At 38.7% G+C, this 27,977-nt stretch overlaps 1 protein-coding gene across 1 annotated transcript; it reads right to left on the bottom strand.

The window, feature by feature from the left end:
• Positions 1–1,775: 1,775 nt before the first annotated feature.
• On the bottom strand, positions 1,776–27,977 carry LOC103507490 (myosin heavy chain kinase C). The gene is made up of 3 exons (XM_017443347.2): positions 27,338–27,977; positions 26,136–26,377; positions 1,776–1,860 (listed from the first exon to the last, which is right to left on the bottom strand). Exons 1-3 carry the CDS (start codon positions 27,548–27,550, stop codon positions 1,776–1,778), a joined length of 540 nt encoding a protein of 179 aa, XP_017298836.1. The 5' UTR covers positions 27,551–27,977.

Here is a 27,977-nt window from a genome sequence, read left to right as displayed (position 1 = left end):
CAGGAAAGCAGCAGCAGTTACCTACTTTAACATAGCGATTTGCATGTCAGCAAAATCCGCGTGCATTATTATTATTTATTAATGTCCCGTGTTCCTTTTCCTTCCTTGTTGTCAAATATTTTTAATTAATTTAGTTCTCGTTTTTTATGACCCTATCTTTTCTTTCGATTTCAGATGTTAGGTGTAGGTTTTATTTTCGTTTTCCAAAGGGAGGGAAGCACGCGAAATTTTAAACTTTAGACTACAAATCATACGTACAAAGTTACAAACTTACCAAGCTAAAAGGAGAGAATAACTTGGTTTTAAATGTATCTAGAAACGTAGGCTAAAGTCGAAAATGCAGGTAGGTAGGTGCTTTCCAAAATACCAACCCATCTCTTAAGCTATTCCCAAACTGTTGGGCTTAAGGGTGGTTGGGCCACTCGTAAAATTTGTAGCCAAAATCAAATGTCAGCCCAAAGCAATCACCCTGGTTAGGGCTGATTGAGAGGCTGACGAAAAACGCCGACCCCGTCTGTATATCGGAAAAGGCGAAGAAGAAGTTTATACTTTTAACCTAGGTATTTTTGAATAATATTTGAAGTAGTTCCATTTATAGTCTTACCTACTAGTATATGAACAATAGTTTACTAGTATATGAACAATACCTAGGTTTGAAGCAGTTAGTTTTAGTACTACGTAATCACCACCGAGTCGAACCTGCTATTGCGTTTTGTTCTTGCCTTATCGTCAAATGTCAAATCACTTTGCTGATTACTGCATGCAGCCATTGCAGTATGCAGCTAGGTTAACTAGGTGGAGTACAAGTAATGCACTATCAATCAAGACAATTAGGTGACAATGATTAATTCTGTGCGTATTGTTCTGGTCAACAGGATGTCACCTCCTACCTAAACGCTGTCGTTCTGTCAGCCTAAATCATACCTTTTGTTTGCGGGAGTAAAGAGACTTTTCAGTCTCATTCTGGCAGGATAAACAAGGTATATTCTATTCTACGGTAAAACGGAGCGGTATAATTTGGATGGATCTAACTTATACACAAAAAGCCCATTCTAAGGATTAAGTGTAGGGGCAAGTAGATCCAAAAGGTTGGTTAAGGTTACACGAACTACCTATTGAAAGGAATTTTAATTAACATAAGCATACTTAAATGCTTGTCATAAATGTCGTTCCCAAACTAATACAATAGGACACAGAGATAATTTTTATGACTTGAGATGGACTCGAACCCCCAACCTCCAGATCCGAAGTCCAACGCGTTAACCACTACACCACTGGGGTTGGGAGGATGGATCTCACTATTTTCAACACCTCACCAAATTTCCGTGTTACAACGTCAGAGATAAAGTATCTCTAGTATACAACATTGTATACACATTAAAACCATGTAGGTAGCAAATTAACAGCCCACACTCTCCTGGACTAATGAAGTCATCACAAAGCCACTTTAGCCTGACACAGGGCCATTCCACAAATCCACAACCAAGCCGGACACCAGTGCCCAGTCTTGGGCCAGCAACTCACTATCAGGTAGATCTGACAGGCGCACCTGATCAGGTGTACCTGTCAGGTTTACCTGAAAGTGAGTGGCTGGTCTTTGAATGCGTTCGAATCGCGCCCTACGCTTTACAATCAATAGAGACAGTCAATACAGAGAATAGGGACCTCCCTGGCATGTCTGTGACCGAAGCCATTACATTTAAAACCGTTTTGGCTGATCAGGTTGATCTACTGTTGACTTCACTTGATGTCCTTAAACTGGGGTCTCTAGTATGTTATCGAGAAAATCGTTCTTCTTGTAAAGGACTTTCATAGATAAGGGTCTCTACCATGGAACCTTTGGAACTCCCAAACGATACCCTGTAACAAAAAGAAAATAAATTTATTAGGAAAGACAGGAAATATTAAAATGCAAAATATGAGACCGGATGCATCCTTTCCACACCGACAGTTGATAGGCCAAGCCACAAAGCTCATGAAAAAGATTGGTACTATTGGTAGCCTTTGAGATGTGTTTAAGATTTCAATTGACATGAACTGGAACTTTGACAAAAGGTCACCCAACTCCTATTGCCTGTTTCTATGTGCGTTGTAGGTATATTATACAATAGGTGGTACGGAGCTCTTCTTTAGGAACCTATTTCTAGGAGTCTCGGAGGAAAAGAGCAGCGCTGAATCAATATTTGACTCAAGAAAATGTAATTCAAGATCAAAGCGCGGTATTGAGGTACCTACTTTCTACTCGAAAGAAAAAATAATGATGGGATTGGTTGATTTGAGAAAGAACAGAAAACACTAGAAATCTGCATGCATAATGATAACGAAATGTTAATGCTTGGATTAGCCGGACACCAGTGCCCAGTCTTGGGCCAGCAACTCACTATCAGGTAGATCTGACAGGCGCACCTGATCAGGTGTACCTGTCAGGTCTACCTGAAAGTGAGTGGCTGGTCTTTGAATGCGTTCGAATCGCGCCCTACGCTTTACAATTAATAGAGACAGTCAATACAGAGAATAGAGACCTCCCTCGCATGTCTGTGACCGAAGCTTTCTGGGCAAATTGGACCTTACCCCTTTGACCGGCCCTGGACCTCACTACAACGTGGTTAATGAGATACTTTGTTATCTCTAAAGATAAGACCAGGTCCTCATGATTCGGTTATCGTGCCCAGGCTTAAACCAGGACAATGCAAACACAGATATATCGACCCACACACACAAAGTACAGGTAAATGTGAGCAAACTATAACACGGTTGCTGTGGCCATACTCCTAATTATGTCATTTAGCATAATGATAGTTTTAGTAGATATGCAGTTAGAGAGAACAAACTTTTTTACTCTCTATTATCTTTTGGTATAGAGAACCCTCAGAGATATTCAATTCGACCCAAAGTCAAAAGTTCGCTAGGAGGGACTTAAGTAAACCTACAGTACGGAGGCATCTTTTATACATTTCTCGTCTTAAATTTTATCGTAAAGAAGGTAGGAGTAGTACCTATAATGCGAAGTCTGTGACCGATCTCTTACAATAATGTCTAACGACCTTGTATGACACATCACAAGATAGAAGAGGTAACCATATATAGCTTATTCTCAGATACTGTTTATTTTATATAGATATATGTATACGGCTGCTAGGTAATGCTGATAATGTATTCATGTGTGCCAAGTTCCACTAATCTGAAGTGTCAAAATCAATAAAGATCGCCAGCAGAGACTACAAAACAATACAAGGTCGTGGCTCGAACGTCGGCACTTGTCCGCACTACCTAGCTATATCGGAGTACTTGTCTATGACTATCCTTATAATTTATAATTATTTATCCTTCTCCGTTGGATACAATGTAGTAGAACTGGTAGAGGGAGCTATGATTGTGAAGGTTTACTTCGCTTCTTCTAAAAACACTTTTCACTTTGCTAATCATAAGATCGCATCATCAGGTTAGTTTCAAATCATCTGGTTAATTTGACCATTAGACAAACTGAGCCTTGTACCTTTACAGCCCTATAAAAATATAAGAAAATCTTACACGTACCCTAGGTATAATAAGCCCTATATTATCCCATATTTCCACTTTCCTAGGGCCTCAACCGTGAAAGTCCCTACAGCCTCCATTCTCTACGTAAAGTTCCTAGAGCCTCCTCTATTGTAAGCCAGGTAAGTCTATCTCCAATCTCGAATAAGTTCGACGTAGGTGTTCCCATATTTTTTTTATTTCAAGTGTTCAAAGTAATACAGAAATTAAAATAATACAGGAGCAAACTAATGAGGAACAAATGCAGGAATACAAGATCAAAGTGTTTTTAGCACTCTGGTCTCTCTACGCACGAGTAGACTTGATGTCTCAGACGATAATACCCAGCTGGTCTCTAATTCTCGCCTTACCTTATGTGCCTACAATACATATACATATTTACCTATCTAACTATGTATAGGTAAGGGTGGCCACTTACGCTCAGACTGTCTGTCCAACCCAGGTCTGACCGCCGCGCAGCGCAGAAAAGTGTGTGGCGGAAAAGGTTTCTTATACGGTCTGAAGAGTGAAGTCGGAAGCTTTGTTTTGTTGGACAGCTGTAGAAAAAGGCCAGCCACACTCACTATCAGGTAGACCTGATCAGGCGTACCTGATAGTGAGTGGCTGGCCTAATGTAGATGGTTGACGACACTTTTATTTGGAACCTTCCCGGACCAAATAAGACTTGCGGTCTCGGAAGCTTTTTCCGCCACACGCGTTCCGAAGGTTTGCCAGAGATCTGTCCGACTGTCGGGGCGTGAGTGGCCGGCCTAAGAACTACCCATGTGTTTACATATATACGTATGTATATTCACCTATCCCTATGTGCCTGTATATCTTTCACTTATCTAAGTACATACCTGTCGTATGTAATAAGAACCTACCTAAATGGAACTTGGGATCCAATTTTCAGGTTTATTTAAAACCTATACCCGACGCCATTGAAGTTTTTAGACCTTGAAATGGAACTTGGGATCCAATTTTCAGGTTTATTTAAAACCTATACCCGACGCCATTGAAGTTTTTAGACCTCCTTCAAGATTGATTTCGTGGTAAAAAGCTCTACTTGCAGCAAGTGTATAAATACTCACAGTTTTGCTGTTCAACTCATATCTATTTGCTGTTCAACATAGGTAAAAATATGTAAAGGTATTTATCACGCATGCAATGCATGAATGTCAGACCCCCAGGGTCTTTGGTTTGGTTCTCATGACAAATCAAATTAGCAACCAGTTGCCTTCGGTGAGATTCCTGTGTCATGTTAGATTTTATCTGGACCAGAACTTGACCACCTAGGAAAAATCACTGATTAAAGAATATAAAGAGGAATTTTAATTGTGCTAAGCATGAATAACATGAATGCCTGTCACAAATGTCGTTTCCCGATGAATACACCTTGCTAAATATTAGGACATGTCTTCGGCCAGCCAGACCTGACAGGTACACCTGATCTGATCCGGCTCTCAGGTCTACCTGATAGTATGTCAGACCCCCAGGGTCTTTGGTTTGGTTCTCATGACAAATCAAATTAGCAACCAGTTGCCTTCGGTGAGATTCCTGTGTCATGTTTGATTTTATCTGGACCAGAACTTGACCACCTAGGAAAAATCACTGATTAAAAAATATAAAGAGGAATTTTAATTGTGCTAAGCATGAATAACATGAATGTCTGTCACAAATGTCGTTTCCCGATTAATACACCTTGCTAAATATTAGGACATGTCTTCGGCCAGCCACTCACTATCAGGTAGACCTGACAGGTACACCTGATCAGGTCTACCTGATAGTGTGTGTGTGTGCTCATCAGTAATCAATTAGACCTGACAGGCGGACCTGATCAGGTGTACCTGTCAGGTATACCTGATAGTGAGCCTTGGACTGGAACTACAAACCTCAGATCCGAAGTAGACTCAATACCACTGAACTTGGCTGGATAGAAGAGTTACATCCCATCTTAATTAACACCATAAGTCAGAATTCTCAAAATTCCATCCAAATCATTACAAGCCTTCTGGAATTAAGAGTGTCGTAAGCATGTAAAGAACTGAGGACTGACAAACCAATATCTATACAAATTTCGTGCAGGATTAGCTTAATAACGCCATTTATCAAGACCTCTGCGTCTGAAATTCAGCTCCTATAGAAATACTCATGGAACAGGATGCAGTGCGTGAAATTCAATACAGTAGATTAGCCACCTATGTAGAGTTGTAGACCTATTTGTCAGAAGCGTTTCGTATTTTAATTGTTATTTCCCCAGAATGTCAGACTTTGGAGAAATAAGGAGAAAAGTACCCTGCGATAGGAAATAGAAAATTAGGTATAAGGAGTAATAAATTACGAACTTTTGAAGGTACAAGATTTCCCCCTTCCCCTCTATTTTGCAATTTGTTATTAAACTTATTAGGTAGAATAACAGCAGGAACAACCTGGAAGTCCTGAAAAGTCCCTTCGCCATCCCTCCAAACTTTCCTCACGTCAGAGCCCTTTGAGCCCTAGAAGGTAACAAAGAGTACTTTCCTACACAGAAAGTTCTCTTCCTAATATCCCCAATGCAAAGGTCATTCAGGCCATCCATCTTTCTATTCTCTCATAAATTATCCTGACAGTAATTATGTCTCTCGCATAAATTTTAATTACAGACTTCTCTCCCACTCCTCTACTTTTCTTTCTTTCTTTCTCTCCTTTCATTATCTTTCTTTGGATCTCAACTACCTACAAAAGCTGCCAGAGAAAACCAGAGCTTGGATAAAGAATATTTATGGTAAACAATGTGGTACATTGTCTAGACTGAGGGAAGGGGGCGGGGTAAAGGGACTGTGTTAGTCTCATTCTGGCTGGATAAAAGTGGCATATTGAGCTAGAGGGAGAGTCTATGAGAAATGGACAACGTGTGTTCTTTATCATTTCTCCTAGAACAGAGAAGGAAGACAGGATAAGAGAACGTAAACAGTTTCGAGAACAAACCTCATCTGTTTAGGATAAAGTCCTCCCCGGACGAAAATCAAACCCGAAACCCAGCGCTTACAACTAACAAGGCAGACGCGCTACCCTCCAAGCTAACTAGTAACAAGGCTGGCCATTAATTTACCAATCACGTGATTATTCTGTCCAATTTTACACTTCTCACGACAGGATTACGATTACACCTGATATATACATATGAACATACTAGATAGGCTTAATACTGCATCAAATCATCTTCTGAATCGATAGTTTTCTTAGCTATCAGCTCTCAGTTCTCCGAGAAGTCGTAGACACAGTACCCCAAACCCCAATGTGAGGCCCTCGCTCATAATGAGCTAGAAGCTCGTTACGCGAACCAGCACGTCCTCTGATACACGTCCTAATTGTGCATTCCACATAAAATAATGCACGCCGCATAGATGAGGAAAATCCCACACCTAAATACTCGTACCCAGGTACTCAAGGTTAGAATCATAGAGCATAGTCATGAACAAGCCTATCTAGACTATTGTAACATAATGGATTATAAAGCCTATGAAATACAGACCAGGTCTATCTAACTCAGTCTCTCTAGTGGGCCAAATTTGGACTTCCCCTCAGCTAACTCAGAAGACTCCAGTTTTATCTCTCCAAAAACTTCATTTTTGTCTTTTTCATGAGACTATGTTGTTTTTTCCTGACAAGTCTGAATTGGGATTATCTTAGATTTAGATCTAAAGAAGTAACAACCATCCATTTCATTTAGTGATTTATGTTTGTTTGTTTGTTTATTTTGAATTAAAAAGGAGAAGTTTTTGGAAAGACTTTAAAGTCTGAAAATAGACTGTCAGATTGAGTTCTGTAGATAATGCACAGATTTAGTTCAATTGATAAGGTGGTCTCATGTACAAACATATACAATACATGCTGTAGGAAAATCACTAAATGAAATGGATGGTTGTTACTTCTTTAGATCTAAATCTAAGATAATCCCAATTCAGACTTGTCAGGAAAAAACAACATGGTCTCATGAAAAAGACAAAAATGAAGTTTTTGGAGAGATAAAACTGGAGTCTTCTGAGTTAGCTGAGGGGAAGTCATGATGAAATTTTAATGATTTAGGTATATCTTGTTCATGGAAAAGACAAAAATGAAGTTTTTGGAGAGATAAAACTGGAGTCTTCTGAGTTAGCTGAGGGGAAGTCATGATGAAATTTTAATGATTTATATCTTGTTCATGAAATCGTTTTTTGGCTGAATCAAGACAAGTCTAAATAGTCAGACTCGAGAAAAAGGGAGCTTTTTCCATTACATTTAAAACCGTTTTGGCTGATCAGGTTGATCTACTGTTGACTTCACTTGATGTCCTTAAACTGGGGTCTCTAGTATGTTATCCATGCACTATGTTATGTAACTAATAACTATGTATAGTTCAATTTCGCTATCATTTGGTTGTCCCTAAACTTTTGATACAATGCCTGTTAATTGTTATACCTATCTAGGCTTGCCAAACGTCCCGAATGGGCCGGGACAGTCCCGAAATTCAAGGGGTGTCCTGGCGTCCCGTTCCAGTTTTTCATTTTGGGGCGTTTTGTCCCGAATTTCCGTTTTTGTCCCAGAAAAAATTCGGGACGCGTTTTTTAACTTTAAACTTAGATTACTCGTTAACTTCACATGTTATGAGCTATGCTTGTAATTTTATCATGTTAATAGGCGTTATTGCACATTAACATACCAGCTTCGTTAGACGAACGGTACTGCCAAAACTATAACATTTAACTTGTTACGTTGTCTATGAATGTCATCATGTGAGGTAATACTTGAAGGAGGAAAAATTCTTCTTTTTCATAGTATTGTATTCATAATTTCATAGTATTATTCAGCAGTTCAAGGGGTTTTACGTTCCAGTATAACTGCTCAGTTTTTTAGTTGCGAGGATTTTACCCTGCATTTGACGGAAAGATACCCGCCCGCCTCAACACATTAGCCTCACCCAGCTTGAGTTGGAGCCGGGGCAGGGAAAAGCCAGAAACCCGCGATTGCCCAGATGGTCACCCATTCGGATATCAACCCCGCATAATGTTGACTTCAGTGAATCATAGGGAAGAATGGGAATTGATGTATGTATTCAACGTACTATCACTACTGGCTTTTATAAAAGAGCCCATCTCTTTGTACAATGTGCGCAATTGAAAATTCAAGTTAAAGTTTTGAGAAAGAAAATTATGTAGAGTCAAAGACCCCTTTCAACACGACCGCAAAGTTGGGCCTGAAAGCCCAAAACACCAATACAGTCCCGTTAACACAGGCATATATTCGGGCCTGAAGTTAGGGCATTGGTGAGAGGTGGCCGCAAAAGTTACGGACTTAAAAGTGAAAAGTCAATACGAAAAGTGCTCGTAAAAGTCGACTAATCCTAGATCTGGGATCTAGGAAGTAAGTAGTGCCACAAACATAATAGAGTGCCCCATAATGTTGTGTTGAATGCAATAAAGTAGTATCTAGCTATACATAATTATACAGGGTGTCCCAACCACGTTTTTAAGTACGTATTACCCGGGTGGTTTTGGACCTAGCATATCAATTGTCAAATCTTGGCCACCCTGTATGTTTCAATGCTCATATGTATTTTTATTGTCATCATGTATTTCACGCTTCAATACATTCAATTCACATTTTATTTCGTTTTGTTGCCATTTCTATGATTAAATTTTACACGTACTCCTAGCCATTGTTTCCATGTTACACTTATTGGCGAAACCTGGCATGAAATTTCATGTTGATTTTCGCCTTGAAAAAGCTGTGTCTGATGAAGACACAGACTGGGCATTCGGTCCGAAAAATTCGTTTCCATGTTACACTTATTGGCGAAACCTGGCATGAAATTTCATGTTGATTTTCGCCTTGAAAAAGCTGTGTCTGATGAAGACACAGGCTGGGCATTCGGTCCGAAAAATTTTCCTAGCCATTGTTTCCATGTTACACTTATTGGCGAAACCTGGCATGAAATTTCATGTTGATTTTCGCCTTGAAAAAGCTGTGTCTGACGAAGACACAGGCTGGGCATTCGGTCCGAAAAATTTGATTTGATATGCAAGGTAGGTTAGGTAGCAATTTTATCGTCAATCTGCTGGCATACATCCAGCTCGATTGCAGCGAAGGTTCATTGGTGTAAGCCGGGAAGCATATTATCCGGTTGGATAAAAAAAGAGGTTCGATAGAGGAAAGGAGGACAGGAAAAGAGAAAGCCAGCCGTTCCGAGAACCGTTCTGTTTAGGATAAAGTTCTGCTAGGTCGGGAATCTAGGCCACCTTTTATTTTTTTAAACTGACTATTAGGCTGACTAAGCCGGACATTGATTATAGCTTGTCCCTCTAAACCCGATCTATGAAGGTGCGAAAAACCTGCCAAATCGGTTCGTGTAAAGATACACAGGCGTGCTTACTGTGGAACTTGGCCTGGCGCGTTGCCCTCAGATTCCGACTTTTAAACTAGAATTGGCCCTTGAATTCAGTGTTATATGCCAGGCTGCCAGGTCTAACCTGGGTTTATAAAACTAATAAGTCCGATTCGTTTTTATCTCAACACTCCTAACATTCAACATCTAATGTCTTATTATATTACTTAAGTAGACACACTAGTACCTACTTCTATTACTTATACGTACTTAGCTACATACTTAGTATACGTACACCAGCAGATAGGTAAGTATAGTAGCTCTAGTAATTGGTAATATCCGCTTTACATCCCGGCGTCCATATCTAGGATCTATCTCGTAATTACAGATGGTAATAACTTCGCAGATATGTATGCAGATTTGAAGATCGCCATCTCGTGATAAAGAGCTTGAACTGCAGTCAGGAGTTCATTAAGAGGATTTAGATTTTAGACGGAGAGATGTCTTGTACTTCTTGTCCTGAGAGGTAGGAGGTAGAACTTGAGAACTAGAACCTAATGGTAATTGGGGTAATTAGTTTGCTGTCAAACAAATACGATAATTAAGTAGTAACACAACGTAACAACAATGAGATATAACTAGGGTTGCCAAATATCCAAAATGTCGATTCGGGACGCGAATCCGCGAACATAATTGCCAAATCCGCGAACATAATCGCAAAATCCGCGAACAAAATCGCCAAATCCGCGAAAATAATCGCGAAATCCGCGAAAATAATCGCGAAATCCGCAATCCAATATCTCAAATTCTTTGTGGTAAAGCAGAGCTTTTTTACAACTCTTGTGGATATCACAACATTACTCCTTTGCAAGTGCCTCCTTTGCAAGCAATTTCCATATTTCAATAATTTTTTTACACTGGTAATGCCGTCACTGGTCGCTACTCGATTAAAGTAGCTACTCAATTGTCCTCACGAGGCTGAGTGCACCCTGAACTCCAAGCACAGAGCCGAAAAAAACCTCGGCCCCGCCGGGAATCGAACCCTCCTGCGTGCAAGCCTAGTGTGATACCCACTCGGCCACGGAGGTTATTTGGAGTTGTGAGAAATCCAATAGTTGACTGCACCCTGTAGAAAGAAGATATAGGAGTGCAGCATCAGGAATGCATGTTTCCGCCATCACCGTCAGGTATTGCACCATATTTTGATATAAAAACAGAGTGAATACATCAGTGTGAAGCAACGGTTGGACTGGCTCGTGAAGAGAGGAAAATGAGGATGGAGAAGCCTACCGGCCTTCTTAAAATTTTACCATAAATAGTTGACTGCACCCTGTAGAAAGAAGATATAGGAGTGCAGCATCAGGAATGCATGTTTCCGCCATCACCGTCAGGTATTGCACCACATTTTGATATAAAAACATAGTAAATACATCAGTGTGAAGCAACGGTTGGACTGGCTCGTGAAGAGAGGAAAATGAGGATGGAAAAGCCTACCGGCCTTCTTAAAATTTTACTATAATTGAGAACTGTTCGACCTATTTCTGAGGTATAAAATTATAAATACGATTAAGAGGTCTGATACAACGGAGGTCTTATTGTCCCAAAGGCGAAGAAAGAAGGAAAACAGGATAAGAGAGAGAAAGACGTTTTGAGAGCGAACCTTAACTGTTTACGATCGAGTTCGCCAAAGGTGGGAATTGAATGCGTGATCTAGCGCTTACAAGGCAGGGCGCTACCATCGGAGCTAACTAGGCTGAAGGGAGGGTGGTCGGGCTTTTCCTCCAAATATCTCCTTTCGAAAAAAAACGCACTTGTTTCAACTAATCCTGAGCCGCTTTCAACAGCTCTTAAAATATTTATATTGGAGGAATAACAATTAAAATACGAAACGCTTCTGACAAATAGGTCTACAACTCTACATACGTACGTACATAGGTGGCTAATCTACTGTATTGAATTTCACGCACTGCATCCTGTTCCATGAGTATTTCTATAGGAGCTGAGTTTCAGACGCAGAGGTCTTGATAAATGGCATTATTAAGCTAATCCTGCACGAAATTTGTATATTGGTTTGTCAGTCCTCAGTTCTTTACATGCTTACGACACTCTTAATTCCAGAAGGCTTGTAATGATTTGGATGGAATTTTGAGAATTCTGACTTATGGTGTTGATTAAGATGGGATGTAACTGTTCTCTTCTATCTAGCCAAGTTCAGTGGTATTGGGTCTACTTCATGTTGTTTTTTCCTGACAAGTCTGAATTGGGATTATCTTAGATTTAGATCTAAAGAAGTAACAACCATCCATTTCATTTAGTGATTTATGTTTGTTTATTTTGAATTAAAAAGGAGAAGTTTTTGGAAAGACTTGAAAGTCTGAAAATAGACTGTCAGATTGAGTTCTGTAGATAATGCACAGATTTAGTTCAATTGATAAGGTGGTCTCATGTACAAACATATACATGCTGTAGGTACCTCAAGGCTCACTATCAGGTATACCTGACAGGTACACCTGATCAGGTCCGCCTGTCAGGTCTAATTGATTACTGATGAGCACACACACACTATCAGGTAGACCTGAGAGCCGGATCAGAGAAGGTGTACCTGTCAGGTCTACCTGATAGTGAGTGGCTGGCCGAAGACATGTCCCAATATTTAGCAAGGTGTATTCATTGAAACGACATTTGTGACAGGCATACATGTTATTCATGCTAAGCACAATTAAAATTCCTCTTTATATTCTCAGTAGGAAGCCGTGGTGTTTCACCTGCAGCTGATGAAACAGTAGATAGCAGTGCTGACAATTTTGCCCGATCAGATAGAGAATTTACACAGGTCTGATTCGCTTATTATAACAAGCTCACTTTAAATAGGGACTTTTAAAAATAATAAACATAACTTTTGCTCCTTTTATTGGTTAGACTTTAGACAAGAGTTTGATACTTTTCAATAAGTCAGTAGGAAGCCGTGGTGTTTCACCTGCAGCTGATGAAACAGTAGATAGCAGTGCTGACAATTTTGCCCGATCAGATAGAGAATTTAGGTACACAGGTCTGATTCGCTTATAACAAGCTCACTTTAAATAGGGACTTTTAAAAACAATAAATATAACTTTTGCTCCTTTTATTGGTTAGACTTTAGACAACAGTTTGATACTTTTCCATTAAGTCAATTTAAAGGAGCCAAAAATGTAGGTTTCTTTAAACATGTTTTCAAAGGACCAAATTTTGTTAGCTCTTCGAATTATTCTCGTAACAGACTGATGAAGCAATTATTTATAATGTTGCATTTCGGCAACTCATATTTACCCATAAAATTGAAAATAACGATGAACACTAGAAAAGGATTGTTGCTTTGGGCAATCTCTGCCATCCAACCCAGAGAAACCCGAGAGAAATCCAATATCTCAAATTCTTTGTGGTAAAGCAGAGCTTTTTTACAACTCTTGTGGATATCACAACATTACTCCTTTGCAAGTGCCTCCTTTGCAAGCAATTTCCATATTTCAATAATTTTTGCCCGATCAGATAGAGAATTTACACAGGTCTGATTCGCTTATTATAACAAGCTCACTTTAAATAGGGACTTTTAAAAATAATAAATATAATAACTTTTGCTCCTTTTATTGGTTAGACTTTAGACAACAGTTTGATACTTTTCAATAAGATCAATTTAAATGAGCCAAAAATGTAGGTTTCTTTAAACATGTTTTCAAAGGACTAAATTTTGTTAGCTCTTCGAATTATCCTCGTAACAGACTGATGAAGCAATTATTTATAATGTTGCATTTCGGCAACTCATATTTACCCATAAAATTGAAAATAACGATGAACACTAGAAAAGGATTGTTGCTTTGGGCAATCTCTGCCATCCAACCCAGATTGAGTTACCCAAGAGAAATCCAATATCTCAAATTCTTTGTGGTAAAGCAGAGCTTTTTTACAACTTTTGCGGATATCACAACATTACTCCTTTGCAAGTTCCTCCTTTGCAAGAAATTTCTATATTTCAATAATCTTTTTACACTGGTAATGCCGTCACTGGTCGCTACTCGATTAAAGTAGCTACTCTATTATCCTCATGAGGCTGAGTGCACCCCGAACTCCAAGCAAGCACAGAGCCGAAAAAAACCTCGGCCCCGCCGGGAATCGAACCCTCCTGCGTGCAAGCCTAGTGTGATACCCACTCGGCCACGGAGGTTGTTTGGAGTTGCGAGAAATTCAATAGTTGACCACTGGTAATGCCGTCACTGGTCGCTACTCGATTAAAGTAGCTACTCTATTATCCTCATGAGGCTGAGTGCACCCCGAACTCCAAGCACAGAGCCGAAAAAAACCTCGGCCCCGCCGGGAATCGAACCCTCCTGCGTACAAGCCTAGTGTGATACCCACTCGACCACGGAGGTTGTTTGGAGTTGCGAGAAATCCAATAGTTGACTGCACCCTGTACAAAGAAGATATAGGAGTGCAGCATCAGGAATGCATATTTCCGCCATCACAGTCAGGTATTGCACCATATTTTGATATAAAAACATAGTGAATACATCAGTGTGAAGCAACGGTTGGACTGGCTCGTGAAGAGAGGAAAATGAGGATGCAAAAGCCTACCGGTCTTCTTAAAATTTTACCATAATTGAGAACTGTTCGACCTATTTCTGAGGTATAAAATTATAAATATGATTAAGAGGTCTGATACAACGGAGGTCTTATTGTCCCAAAGGCGAAGAAAGAAGGAAAACAGGATAAGAGAGAGAAAGACGTTTCGAGAACGAACCTCAACTGTTTACGATCAAGTTTGCCAAAGGTGGGAATTGAATCCGTAATCTAGCGCTTACAAGGCAGGGCGCTCCCATCCATAATGCACGCCGCATAGATGAGGAAAATCCCACACCTAAATACTCGTACCCAGGTACTCAAGGTTAGAATCATAGAGCATAGTCATGTAGAGCCTATGTACAAGCCTATGTAGATAATGTCAGATATGAGAAATGAAGTACAGGTGAAATCCGAGCATACCATGCAAGGCAATGCAGTTTTTCCTGCGAACTATGTAATGTACTTAGAGCTTGAAAAATCCAACATCCTTGTGAACTATTGCAATAATGTATTAAATAGCAAAAAATAATAATAATAATAATAATAGGAGGTACCTAAACCTACCTATTATGAAAATTATTTGAATATTGAGTACCAATTTACCCTGTCTTGTACGCCGCACGCAGTATGCATGTACCTATACCAAACATCAGAAAATTTGGTATGTTTGGCACATCCACTAAAAAATCAAAGGAGTAATAAAAGTAAAAACCTTTCCTTTCTCTCTCTCAAATAGATATGAGTTGAACAGCAAAACTGTGAGTATTTGTACACTTGGTGCAAGTAGAGCTTTTTACCATGAAATCAATCTTGAAGGATTTTAAATAAACCTTATAGGTTTTAAATAAACCTGAAAATTGGATCCCAAGTTCAATTTCAAGCTCTCTCTCTCTCTGCTGTTAATGTTCAAATGGTTTGGTGGAAGAGGTATAAAGACTAAAACATATTCAGCCATCTTTGACAAATGCTGGACTGAATCTCCTGCTCAAGGACCTCAAATATGATGACATCGAACCCAGTCAGTCCAGCAAGGGGTTAATATCGAGGAGCTATCAGACAGAAATCGGACTGATCCAAGATCGTGATCTTTATCAAGTTGCCTCTGGTTACTGTGGTTACCTGCAAAATTTCCAACTCGAGTTACCAACTTGCAAAGTCCTCCCAACTCTAATCAAGAGACCAATAAACGTTGTATTACAAACTTCCAGCTTTAATCAAGAGTATAAACGTTGTATCTACATTGTTTTGAGATGAGGTAAGTCTTCTCCGTCAGAGAATTCGCTGTTTATTGTACTTGTTGTTGTTATTGTTGTTGTTGTTGTAGCTGTTTCATTAATTAGAATTCAGTCTGAGTTTTTACCATGAAATCAATCTTGAAGGAGGTCTAAAAACTTCAATGGCGTCGGGTATAGGTTTTAAATAAACCTGAAAATTGGATCCCAAGTTCCATTTCAAGCCGAATTCCCCATGGTTCTTGTGAATCCAGTGTTAGAACCTGTGGAATTTGTGACCTTTTATACTTCTTTATTCATTGGGTCCTGGCGAAATACCTCAAATATTCAAATGCACTCCACTTTAGCTAGTAACAGTAGCAGCTGGAGCAGAAAGTCATTTCAAAATAGGTCACTCCCACATGATAAAAACGCGCAACTTTTTCAAGGGAAGGGGCAAAAGGGTCAAATTTGTTTCGAAAGAAAGTTTCCATTACATAAAATGGACTTTCCAGTCTTCAGTTTCACTTAAAGTGAACAATTGAGATATTTATTGATAGTGAATTTCTATCTAGATTCTAGATACATATTAAGTACTTTACTTAGGTATACACATATATCCAGGGGGGGGGGGCAAAGGGGTCAAATTTGTTTTCAAAGAAAGTTTCCATTACATACAATGGACTGAATCCTTCCATCCTTCTGTTTCACTTAAAGTGAACAATTGAGATACTTATTATTGATAGTGAATTTCTATCTAGATTCTAGATACATAGGTATTAAGTACTTTACTTATCGATTACCCACGTTAGAGGGTCAAATTTGTTTCGAAAGAAAGTTTCCATTACATAAAATGGACTTTCCAGTCTTCAGTTTCACTTAAAGTGAACAATTGAGATACTTATTGATAGTGAATTTCTATCTAGATTCTAGATACATATTAAGTACTTTACTTAGGTACATATATCTTAGGTACATATATCGATTACCCACGTTATTTCAGTGCAAGACTGAAGCTTCCTGGATTACTATAACAGAGTTTGTAGATCGATGCTGAATTTCAATCATGTTCAACTAGGATCGGACAAGAACCTCACGATTTTGGCCGGAACTCGCGTTCTTCTCGTGATGTTATTTTTTTATCCAGACAAAAAAAGAGCTTTCTCTCTCTCACTCTCTTTCTTTCTCTCTGTCTGAACTTCTAACATTTTAGTACCTAAATTGTACTGGTTCTAACTAAATTGAAGATGAAATATCACGATTTTGGCCGGAACTCGCGTTCTTCTCGTGATGTTATTTTTTTATCCAGACAAAAAAAGAGCTTTCTCTCTCTCACTCTCTTTGTTTCTCTCTGTCTGAACTTCTAACATTTTAGTATACCTAAATTGTACTGGTTCTGACTAAATTGAGATGAAATAGAGATTAGACATCTCAAGGAAAAAACATTTGGTACTTGTAGAGACCAACTTACAAACCTTTAAGTTAAGCGGTTTGATGTTGTCAATGTTTTTTTTTTTTTTTTGCTCAAGTTATTTCAAGTGAATTTGGGATGTTTCTACCAATTGATTGAGATTAGACGGGTAACTTTCTGAGGGCAGTTAGGTCTTGCTGAGTACCTATTGTAGAACCTTTCTCTTTTTGAGGAACTCCCCCACTGTCTCTCTGCAACACTGCAATTTTACTTTCACTGCAATTTCGTCAGGATATTGTTTGAATTTCGTTTTGAACTTCCGGTCCTTAGATACTCCTAATTGAAATAAGATTTTACAAATAATACCTAGCTATTTTTTCATAATGATATCCAATTCATCCTTCTCGATTTACGATTGTATTTATACAAGGAGTTTTCTATACCTACTTTAGGTATTGATGGTAGGTATCTACATGCCTAGACAAAGAGTTCACGGCACGCCACTGCCTAGATGCATGTCTGTATTTTCCGTGTTGAGTATTTTGATCACATAGAAAGACTCATTTATGATAGTTCAGTTCACCAATATGTATGTGTATACTAGGTATGTATAATACCTATATCTATGCTAGGTACCTACCTACCTACCTAGGCAGATGCACCTAATATAATAAGACTCAAGGAGGCATCTTTCTCTCATGCCATTAAATTAACAAAAGATACACAGGTTCCTACATTACTTGTACAATTGGTAATAGAGTTTGCTTTACAACTTTAAAACTATAAACAATAATTAAGTTAATAAATATTTATTACTTATTAATAAACCGATAAATACCGTCATCAGAATACAAGACGGTAGGTATACGTATAGCTAGGGAAGTATACAAATACCTGCTCACGTATTAGGGCTCTAAATTAATTAAATTTTATGATCATTGTTATAAAACAAACTAATTACGATGGAAGAACATTTTTCCAATTTAATTACCTTTTATTATTATGTACGAGTGAGTTAATAAAGAACAAGTAATAAATTTAACCCTTATTTGGGAGGTGATTCAATAAGAGTTAACCCTTATTGAAGGCAACAGCAGAAGCCTTTCGTAACTATCGTTCTTTCACTTTGTTCTTTAATAGTAATAGGTGATTCCGATAGGTGCTTAATTAATTCAAAGGTTAGGGTCACATTTTTCCAATTTAATTACCTTTTATTATTATGTACGAGTGAGTTAATAAAGAACAAGTAATAAATTTAACCCTTATTTGGGAGGTAATTTAATAAGAGTTAACCCTTATTGAAGGCAACAGCAGAAGCCTTTCGTATCTATCGTTCTTTCACTTTGTTCTTTAATAGTAATAGGTGATTTCGATAGGTGCTTAATTAATTCAAAGGTTAGGGTCGTTAGGGATCACTAAAAGTGAATCATTCTGAATTACACAAGTAATAAATTTAACCCTTATTTGGGAGGTAATTTAATAAGAGTTAACCCTTATTGAAGGCAACAGCAGAAGCCTTTCGTATCTATCCTATCGTTCTTTCATTTTGTTCTTTAATAGCAGTAGGTGATTCCGATAGGTGCTTAATTAATTCAAAGGTTAGGGTCGTTAGGGATCACTAAAAGTGAATCATTCTGAATTACATTTTTTCTACTCCCCCACTTACCGAAAATAGGAAGTGATTTAGTGACTATTCAACCTGGATTCTTGGACAATCGACATACTGATATATGTATGGGTTAAGGTATACACTGAGAAAAAAACTAGAGTGCCGGAAGACCAATCGAGTGACTGGAACTCTAATATGTATGTATTGAACTTTAATCGGGGAGCTCGACACTATAATATAGCATTCCAACAAACTAAATCTATCACTAATTTTTTTTTTCTCAGTGTATGTAATAATAATTATGGGTTTTTAGGTCCCCCTTTTGAAAACCTCACCATGTCAAATTGCCCTTTACAGATACATTATACGTATGTACATAACTACCCTTTGAGAGGTCCAAAGACCTGGAGCCTTATTCATCTGAAAGCTGAAAGATTTTGTTGGTGGTTTTAAATTCTTCAGGAGTTCAAGGGGAAGATTTTTATCAAAATTTTGAGCTATGTGTGGGTCTTTCTCGAGGACCTAGTCTGCACGTGCTACCCTATGTACAGTCTGTACATAGATGAATAGTACATTAGGTACACGTTATCTATCAAGACCCAAGCAATAACTCACATTCCTACCGTTCGTATTTTCATTCAGGAACAATAAACTTCGCGTCAAATTGCCCTTTACAGATACATTATACGTATGTACATAACTACCCTTTGAGAGGTCCAAAGACCTGGAGCCTTATTCATCTGAAAGATTTTGTTGGTGGTTTTAAATTCTTCAGGAGTTCAAGGGGAAGATTTTTATCAAAATTTTGAGCTATGTGTGGGTCTTTCTTGAGGACCTAGTCTGCACGTGCTACCCTATGTACAGTCTGTACATAGATGAATAGTACCTACATGGTACACGTTATCTATCAAGACGTCAAGACCCATGCAATAACTCACATTCCTACCGTTCGTATTTTCATTCAGGAACAATAAACTTCGCGTTTCGTTTTCGTTCAAACGTACACGGTGAGGCAATGTGTTTACTTGTCTGAGTTTGACCTCTGACCCGAGAGATCTCGGTGGCTAGAGAGGAGCGCGCCAAAATTCCAACAGGTTGACAGGTCGCTATGTCGTCTGGTTAGATCCAATTTATGACTCGCCGTCTGCTCCCGGGGAAGCATGGGGCTGTTCGGTACTCAAAAAGACAGACTATCTGAGCATTCTGAAGAAAAAGAAAATTTCATGCGAAGAATGAACAATTTAGGAAGTCGGAGTAGGCTTGTATAGCTCCTAGATTGATCTCAATTCTGATTTGGTAAACCCCGCTCTCAATAGTCAGTGGCTACAGCACATTCAATGTACCAAGTAGGCTTGTATAGCTCCTAGATTGATCTCAATTCTGATTTGGTAAACCCCGCTCTCAATAGTCAGTGGCTACAGCACATTCAATGTTCCTCCTGGATCACTGCTGACTGCATTTAATCAACGTTGCACATGATTAGTATCCGTACGGGTGACCATCTGGGCAATCCCGTGTTGATAGCTTTTCCCGGACCCACTCAGGCTGGGTGAGGTCAATGTGAGTAGGCGGGCAGCTTGTCGCCGAATGAAGGGTAAAACTCCCGTCACTAAAGACTTTACAGTTATATGTATGTAGGTATAGAGACGTTTAACCTGTATTGAAAATTTGTAGCAAATGTTTATTTATTTATTTACCTAATTTACGGGATCTAACCCATTATATAAACAAAATTCCCTATTTGTAATACACCTACCTAATGAAATTAATCATGTCAGCCCAAAGCAATCACCCTAGCCACATGATTAGTATCCGTACGGGTGACCATCTGGGCAATCCCGTGTTGATAGCTTTTCCCGGACCCACTCAGGCTGGGTGAGGTCAATATGAGTAGGCAAGCAGCTTGTCACCGAATGAAGGGTAAAACTCCCGCCGAAGAAAAAGAAGAAGATTAGAAGTGCTGAATGGTCTACTGGTAGGATCAGCATTCAGCAGTGACAGGGTGCTGAGTGAGATGGCCAGGGTGTGAAGAGGACGTGAGGTCATAAATTATGGCGCTTGTAGCTATAACATGGCTCTTATCTTTGGAGAATGTGGAGGGAAAGGTGGTTGGGAGGTAATAAGTTAATTTATATGAGAGGAAACGGCGTGCATTTTTGTGTATTGGTGCTGTATGCGTTTGTATTGTAGGATTGTTATATCTCAGCCACACACGATTTCACATACACCCGTTCTGGAGATGATAATGGAAAGCCATGGCTTTAGCATGACGAGAACCTGGGGAAGGTATACTTCTACTACTGCTGCTATACGACATCTTTCTATCTTGGGCTGATGATGCCCTGAGTGGTTTCGAAAACTCACCAATTCAACACCTTATTTACTTTCGACACAGAAACTATAGCAACCCTTGTGATGTCATATGCACTTGTTATGCTAGTAATAGACGCAGACAGAATATTAAGGTAGGTTAGGTAGTTACTTGATGCGTAATAGGTTTCTGCTTTCCAATTTCCTTATCAACAATTAGGTACCTATTGTTTTCAGTTCGATTTCTTTTGAAGGTGACTTGGTTCCATGTTTTCTTTGGGAACACACGCCCTCCCGCTGATCCAGTTAAGGGCACTAATGGGTATAAAGGTATAAACGATTTTTTAGGCAAAGGAAAACTCAAAACTTTTGTAGGGGAACCGTTCTTTTCCTAGACAAAGATACAAATTTACAAAAGTTTACTTGGTTCCTGTTGCAAGCCTTATAGCACAAGCGACTAAAAGGACTTACCAGCTTACAAAGTACACAAGTCACTGTATAAGTTTATGAGGAAAATCAAGGATGAAGGATTCAAATTCATAAGAGATCTCACAGCCCTAGACGCATGCACAAGAGGTAAAGCTCTAAATCTTCCAAGATATCGGGATTTGGGCAAAATGGATCGATTGTAACAGAAAAAGTCAAAGGTGCATATGAGGAAAATCAAGGATGAAGGATTCAAATTCATAAGAGATCTCACAGCCCTAGATGCATGCACAAGAGGTAAAGCTCTAAATCTTCCAAGATACCGGGATTTGGGCAAAATGAGCTCACCATTAATTTTCGTTCCATATGACCCTACGTCCTACATACTACATATGAGCCACCCAGTGTATTTACTTAATGAAGTTGAATTTTATTGTTAACATAATCCATCAAGCATAAAATAAGACAGAAATAATTCAACACGTAGCGGACGACTTTGCCAAAAATATGATAATAATTATGTTCATAGGATATGTTCAACATAATCCATCAAGCATAAAATAAGACAGAAATAATTCAACACGTAGCGGACGACTTTGCCAAAAATATGATAATAATTATGTTCAATTGTGAAACTGAGATCCAATTTCTTAACACCTGAAACAGAGAACAGATAGAACCATTTAGTTAAATCATTAAACAAATCCAGATATAACAACTAACAGAAGACAGAGGACAAAACACTAAAGATACATAATGAGAAAAGGTGTATTGAGGTGTCTGCCTTTTAATTGATTGAATACTTGAGTTGAAATCTGAGCAGTATTTAGGTATTTACTACCTATGTCTCACAAAGTAGGAAAAACTTTCCTTTCGTTCAAATACCCGTCATTTGGTTATGATTGATTTAAAATACCTACATAGGAGGATATCAGGATATAGCTTCAGTGGTTAGTTTAGGTCTGTTATTACAGCTCTATTACATCGAGTGCTAATGTTTCAAATTAAATGATCAGTATCTGATACTCATCATTAGTAGGTAGGTACCTCCTTTTATAGTTTTATATTAAAACTTCCTTTCGTTCAAATACCCGTCATTTGGTTATGATTGATTTAAAATACCTACATAGGAGGATATCAGGATATAGCTTCAGTGGTTAGGTTAGGTCTGTTATTACAACTCTATTACATCGAGTGCTAATGTTTCAAATTAAATGATCAGTATCTGATACTCATCATTACTAGGTAGGTACCTTCTTTTATAGTTTTATATTAAAACTTACATTACTATTACTTTACTCAACTTCATGATTTTAGTGTTTACTGCTTTATTTATCATAGGTACCAACGTATCATAAAACTTGATGTCCATTGATGCTCACCAGGATAGGTATAAGTTTCGTTCCCATACATTTAACACTAAACGATCTTGGGTTTACCTACCAGGAAAATATTAAAACGATCTCTAGCGAAGTTTGCACGGTATTAAATGTCTCAACCGATATAAAATCCAATTACTCTGCAAGAGATGCTATTTATTTTCAAGCTTTCAAGTGTAATAAGTAGGTATCTCCCTTGAGTGTTATAATAAAGAGTGAGTACCTATAACCTATATCAGTAATGTCGGGGAATATATCCACTGAATCTGAGATGGATTCTGCTGATATGATTGAGAGTATTGAGGCATTCAGGATTCTGGATACCTAATTGAAAAGAGATTTAGGTTTACTAAAGACCAGCAAGTGAAAAAAAAAAAGGATACCATAGGTTTTGAACGTTACACATTAATTTCGTTCCACAAAACGCAGGGTTAAAATTTCTCCCGGGGCCTAGAAAACGTATGTACTCGTAGGTAAGTGAATATGTAAGTAGGTATGCAATGTCAAGCGTGCGGTAGGATGTGCCGAAACCTCGCAGGTCTACGTAGCCACCAGCGGTACGCGATGTGCAGGAGTCAATTGGAGGAGCTGGAATCATCGGCCACAATGGAATCCTCTTTACAACAACATGTAAGTAGGTATGAGTACTTATACATAGGTGCATAAAATTCATTGCTACCAAAGTGCCAAATTTGAACCAGATTTCCTCCGTCTGACTTTGTCATTGCAAATTTCATAAACAACACTCATTTCAAACTAATATCACGCGACGCGAAGTATCAAAGAGGTAACAAAATCTGATTGCTCTCAATCTCCTCAATCCAATTCTCAAGTGAAATGCCAACTTGTGTCCCCGATACCCAATGAGATTTAGATTAGCCTACCGAGTCTTTCATTCTTTCATACTATCTTCTTTTAATTTCATACGAGATAATCTTCATAATCTTGATATTTTAGGGAAGAGATTACCTTCTCCTCACAATCACGCCGAAATTTCTTTTTGAAACATTTTGCTTAATCGATGATGCCATAAGTTCTCTTCAATGTCAATGCTATCCAGGGTGAATTCATTGACCAATGAGAGAACCAGGCCTCAAGGCTCCGAATTAATAAAGGGACAAAAATCAACTTACTTACTTTCCCTGTCCGTGAGATAGGCATGGCACCTATCTCACGGTGTTGGAAGGATTGGGGTTTAGAAACCCCTTGGACGGCCAGAAACAATATCTGGGCCCCTTCCATGAGATCAACAGACACTGAAAGCGGAACTTGATCTGATGTCGCCTGGTTGGAATTGATGGGTCCATTTATTACTCCATTTGCTTAGAATGGTTTTTGCCTACACCATTATGAGGTAAATATTGCACCATGTAGCTGTCGTCTGACAAGGTTGGGGCTTCAACGTCCGACCTTTTTGTTAACAATAGATACGATTTAGCTATTTATGCGGTCAGTATATTCGGCCCTGACCAGAATGTACACACATCATAGACAAGGGAGTATAGATGTTTTGGAGTGAAAATTCCCAGCAAATATGTTCCGCAGCGCCATGACGCCCTACGATGATGCCATAAGTTCTCTTCAATGTCAATGCTATCCAGGGTGAATTCATTGACCAATGAGAGAACCAGGCCTCAAGGCTCCGAATTGATAAAGGGACAAAAATCAACCTACTTACTTTCCCTGTCCGTGAGATAGGCATGGCATCTATCTCACGGTGTTGGAAGGATTGGGGTTTAGAAACCCCTTGGACGCCCAGAAACAATATCTGGGCCCCTTCCATGAGATCAACAGACCATTTATTACTCCATTTGCTTAGAATGGTTTTTGCCATCATAACCATTATTATTTATTAGATTGTTTATAATATGGTCGTTTTCATTCGCTCATCAGTTGAATCAAAAGCTTGATGAATGTCACTTTAACAGTATTAACCATCATTTTGAACTGAGGTACGTGTTAGTTTTGTCACTAGATACTTTTTTCGTCGACCTCCCTTTGATTTATTAGAAATCGTGTCATAGGAAGTGGCCCGTGTATTACCTCGGGCTGGACCATCCTGTATTAGAATTTCACACACATGTTTTCGTCTCCACCAATGAGTTAATTATCATCAGCATCATGATCAAGGTGTCACTATGTCACTAGTTAATCCAGACTATATCTAACCTAGATATCATCACTCTCAATGACACGAATTTCATTCTTTCATACTATCTTCTTTTAATTTCATACGAGATAATCTTCATAATCTTGATATTTTAGGGAAGAGATTACCTTCTCCTCATAATCACGCCGAAATTTCTTTTTGAAACATTTTGCTTAATCTGTTGAGAATGTTGAGACGTTTGTGGAATTTAAAGGTGTACAAAATACGATACCTACTGAATTGTTTTTGGCGTCATTTATTGCGGTAGCTGTGGAATTTTTAATTCTACCTTTTCAACGTTTTCTCCCCTGTTTGACAGATATTCAGAGACAGGTTGGTGAAATGGGTGGGAATAATAAAAGGGATGAAAGGCAACACTGTGTCTACGCATAAAATACTAAGGGATTCGTTTCCGAGTCTATAAATTTTTAATTTCCTCAATAATTCAACGAGTTTTATTTTTTCTTTTTTTGAAATGGGTGGGAATAATAAAAGGGATGAAAGGCAACACTGTGTCTACGCATAAAATACTAAGGGATTCGTTTCCGAGTCTATAAATCTTTAATTTCCTCAATAATTCAACGAGTTTTATTTTTTAAAACCATAGGAAGCTTTTAAAAACTGTCTTCTTTTTCAAGGCCTTTTTTCTGAAGGGGGATGAATGCTTCACTGTAATTTCCTTATTTAAAAAATAAGCGTAGAAAATATTCCCCCTAACTCTCTAGTCTGCATGGACGATTTCCCTTCTTTACTCTCCCCCTTTTTTGGGGCGTAGTTCATGCATGCTTGGCTTAAAATGCGGGGTCGGATTCGGCTGACGTTTCTTCAAGCCATTGAAAATTTCTGCCGACTTTTCGAAGCTATTGGGCCAAGTCTGGATAGGAGTTTTTTGGAACAGTCAATTTGGTGTCAAACAAGACACTGGTGGAATTGGAACTAAATTTGGACAACCTTTCACTTTAACATAGGTTAGAAACCATTATTTTCTGCCGACTTTTCGAAGCTATTGGGCCAAGTCTGGATAGGAGTTTTTTGGAACAGTCAATTTGGTGTCAAACAAGACACTGGTGGAGTTGGAACTAAATTTGGACAACCTTTCACTTTAACATAGGTGGTTTCTACCTGATTATGATAAAAATAATAGGTACCTACTTACATGCTAGTAACAGTAAGGAATTCAAAGCTTACCTTTTGAGAGTTGCAGACTTGGTTGTCGAAGTACTTAGCGTGGCTGGAGCAGCTGATGCAGTCGTTACAGTGATATGGTTATTGGGGTGGACAATTCCATTAGATACAGACGAGGATGGGTGGGAATTACTATTATTGACTGGTTTGGGCTTTAGTTTATCTACATTGGAGGGTAAATGAGTTGCCGGCAAATCGGAAGCGCTGATGCTTGAGAGACTACTGGTGCTACTTTCTGTCGAGAGGTTCGACTGTTTGGAGTGAGTTTTGATGATGGTTCTCTTACCGAGGGTATTGTTGTTGTTGTTGTTGTTGTTGGGAACACTAATGTTATTGTTGTTGTTATTCTGACTGAGTTTGGGATGACCGTTATCGGCGTCTTCGATGATTAATTTTAATCGCGTTGTTTTGACGGGGCGAGGGTGTTGTTGTTGTTGTTGGGAACACTAATGTTATTGTTGTTGTTATTCTGACTGAGTTTGGGATGACCGTTATCGGCGTCTTTTATGATAAAAATAATAGGTACCTACTTACATGCTAGTAACAGTAAGGAATTCAAAGCTTACCTTTTGAGAGTTGCAGACTTGGTTGTCGAAGTACTTAGCGTGGCTGGAGCAGCTGATGCAGTCGTTACAGTGATATGGTTATTGGGGTGGACAACTCCATTAGATACAGACGAGGATGGGTGGGAATTACTATTAATGACTGGTTTGGGCTTTAGTTTATCTACATTGGAGGGTAAATGAGTTGCCGGCAAATCGGAAGCGCTGATGCTTGAGAGACTACTGGTGCTACTTTCTGTCGAGAGGTTCGACTGTTTGGAGTGAGTTTTGATGATGGTTCTCTTACCGAGGGTATTGTTGTTGTTGTTGTTGTTGTTGGGAACACTAATGTTATTGTTGTTGTTATTCTGACTGAGTTTGGGATGACCGTTATCGGCGTCTTCGATGATTAATTTTAATCGCGTTGTTTTGACGGGGATTTGTGGAGGCTTGTCGTCTAATGTTGTGGAAGGGACCATATACGATAACATACTTTGATCAAGTATGACGGGATCCGGTGTTGTTTTGGTTAGGTTTACTTTATTGATAGCCGTTGTGCTTTCAGATATGACAATGAGTTGGTTACTGTTTTGGTCCTACATTCGGGACCTTATTTTCGGTTTTCGAATTCAATTTCAACTAAAAGACAATCTCTATTTTCTGGTTCGACTGTTTGGAGTGAGTTTTGATGATGGTTCTCTTACCGAGGGTGTTGTTGTTGTTGTTGGGAACACTAATGTTATTGTTGTTATTCTGACTGAGTTTGGGATGACCGTTGTCGGCGTCTTCAATGATTAATTTTAATCGCGTTGTTTTGACGGGTATTTGTGGAGGTTTGTCGTCTAATGTTGTGGAAGGGACCATATACGATAACATACTTTGATCAAGTATGACGGGATCCGGTGTTGTTTTGGTTAGGTTTACTTTGTTGATAGCCGTTGTGCTTGAGTTGGTTACTTTTTTGGTCCTACATTCGGGACGTTATTTTCGGGTTTCGAATTCAATTTCAGCTAAAGTTTATCTTCTTATTTATAAAAGACAATCTCTATTTTCTATTTTCATCAGTGTCACATGCAGGTATGTCAGACTATCATTGATTTCACTAAAAGTTATGATAACAAAACCTAGTCACCTAGTCTTCAGCGATGAATTTCTAAACGTGAAAACGAGATTATCATGGATGATTTATGAATTTATGATTGTTTAAATAGATATCAGATTATAGTTTGATATCACTGATTTAGATGTCACACTGGGCACTGTGGATATTATGATAAATGTGAAACTCAGATCCAATTTCTTA

This window comes from Diaphorina citri, unplaced genomic scaffold (assembly GCF_000475195.1).
Source record: "Diaphorina citri unplaced genomic scaffold, Diaci psyllid genome assembly version 1.1 scaffold317, whole genome shotgun sequence".
NCBI lineage: Eukaryota > Metazoa > Arthropoda > Insecta > Hemiptera > Psyllidae > Diaphorina > Diaphorina citri.
Note: the sequence above shows the minus strand (reverse complement) of the source record. Positions and strands in the feature narration are given on the sequence as shown.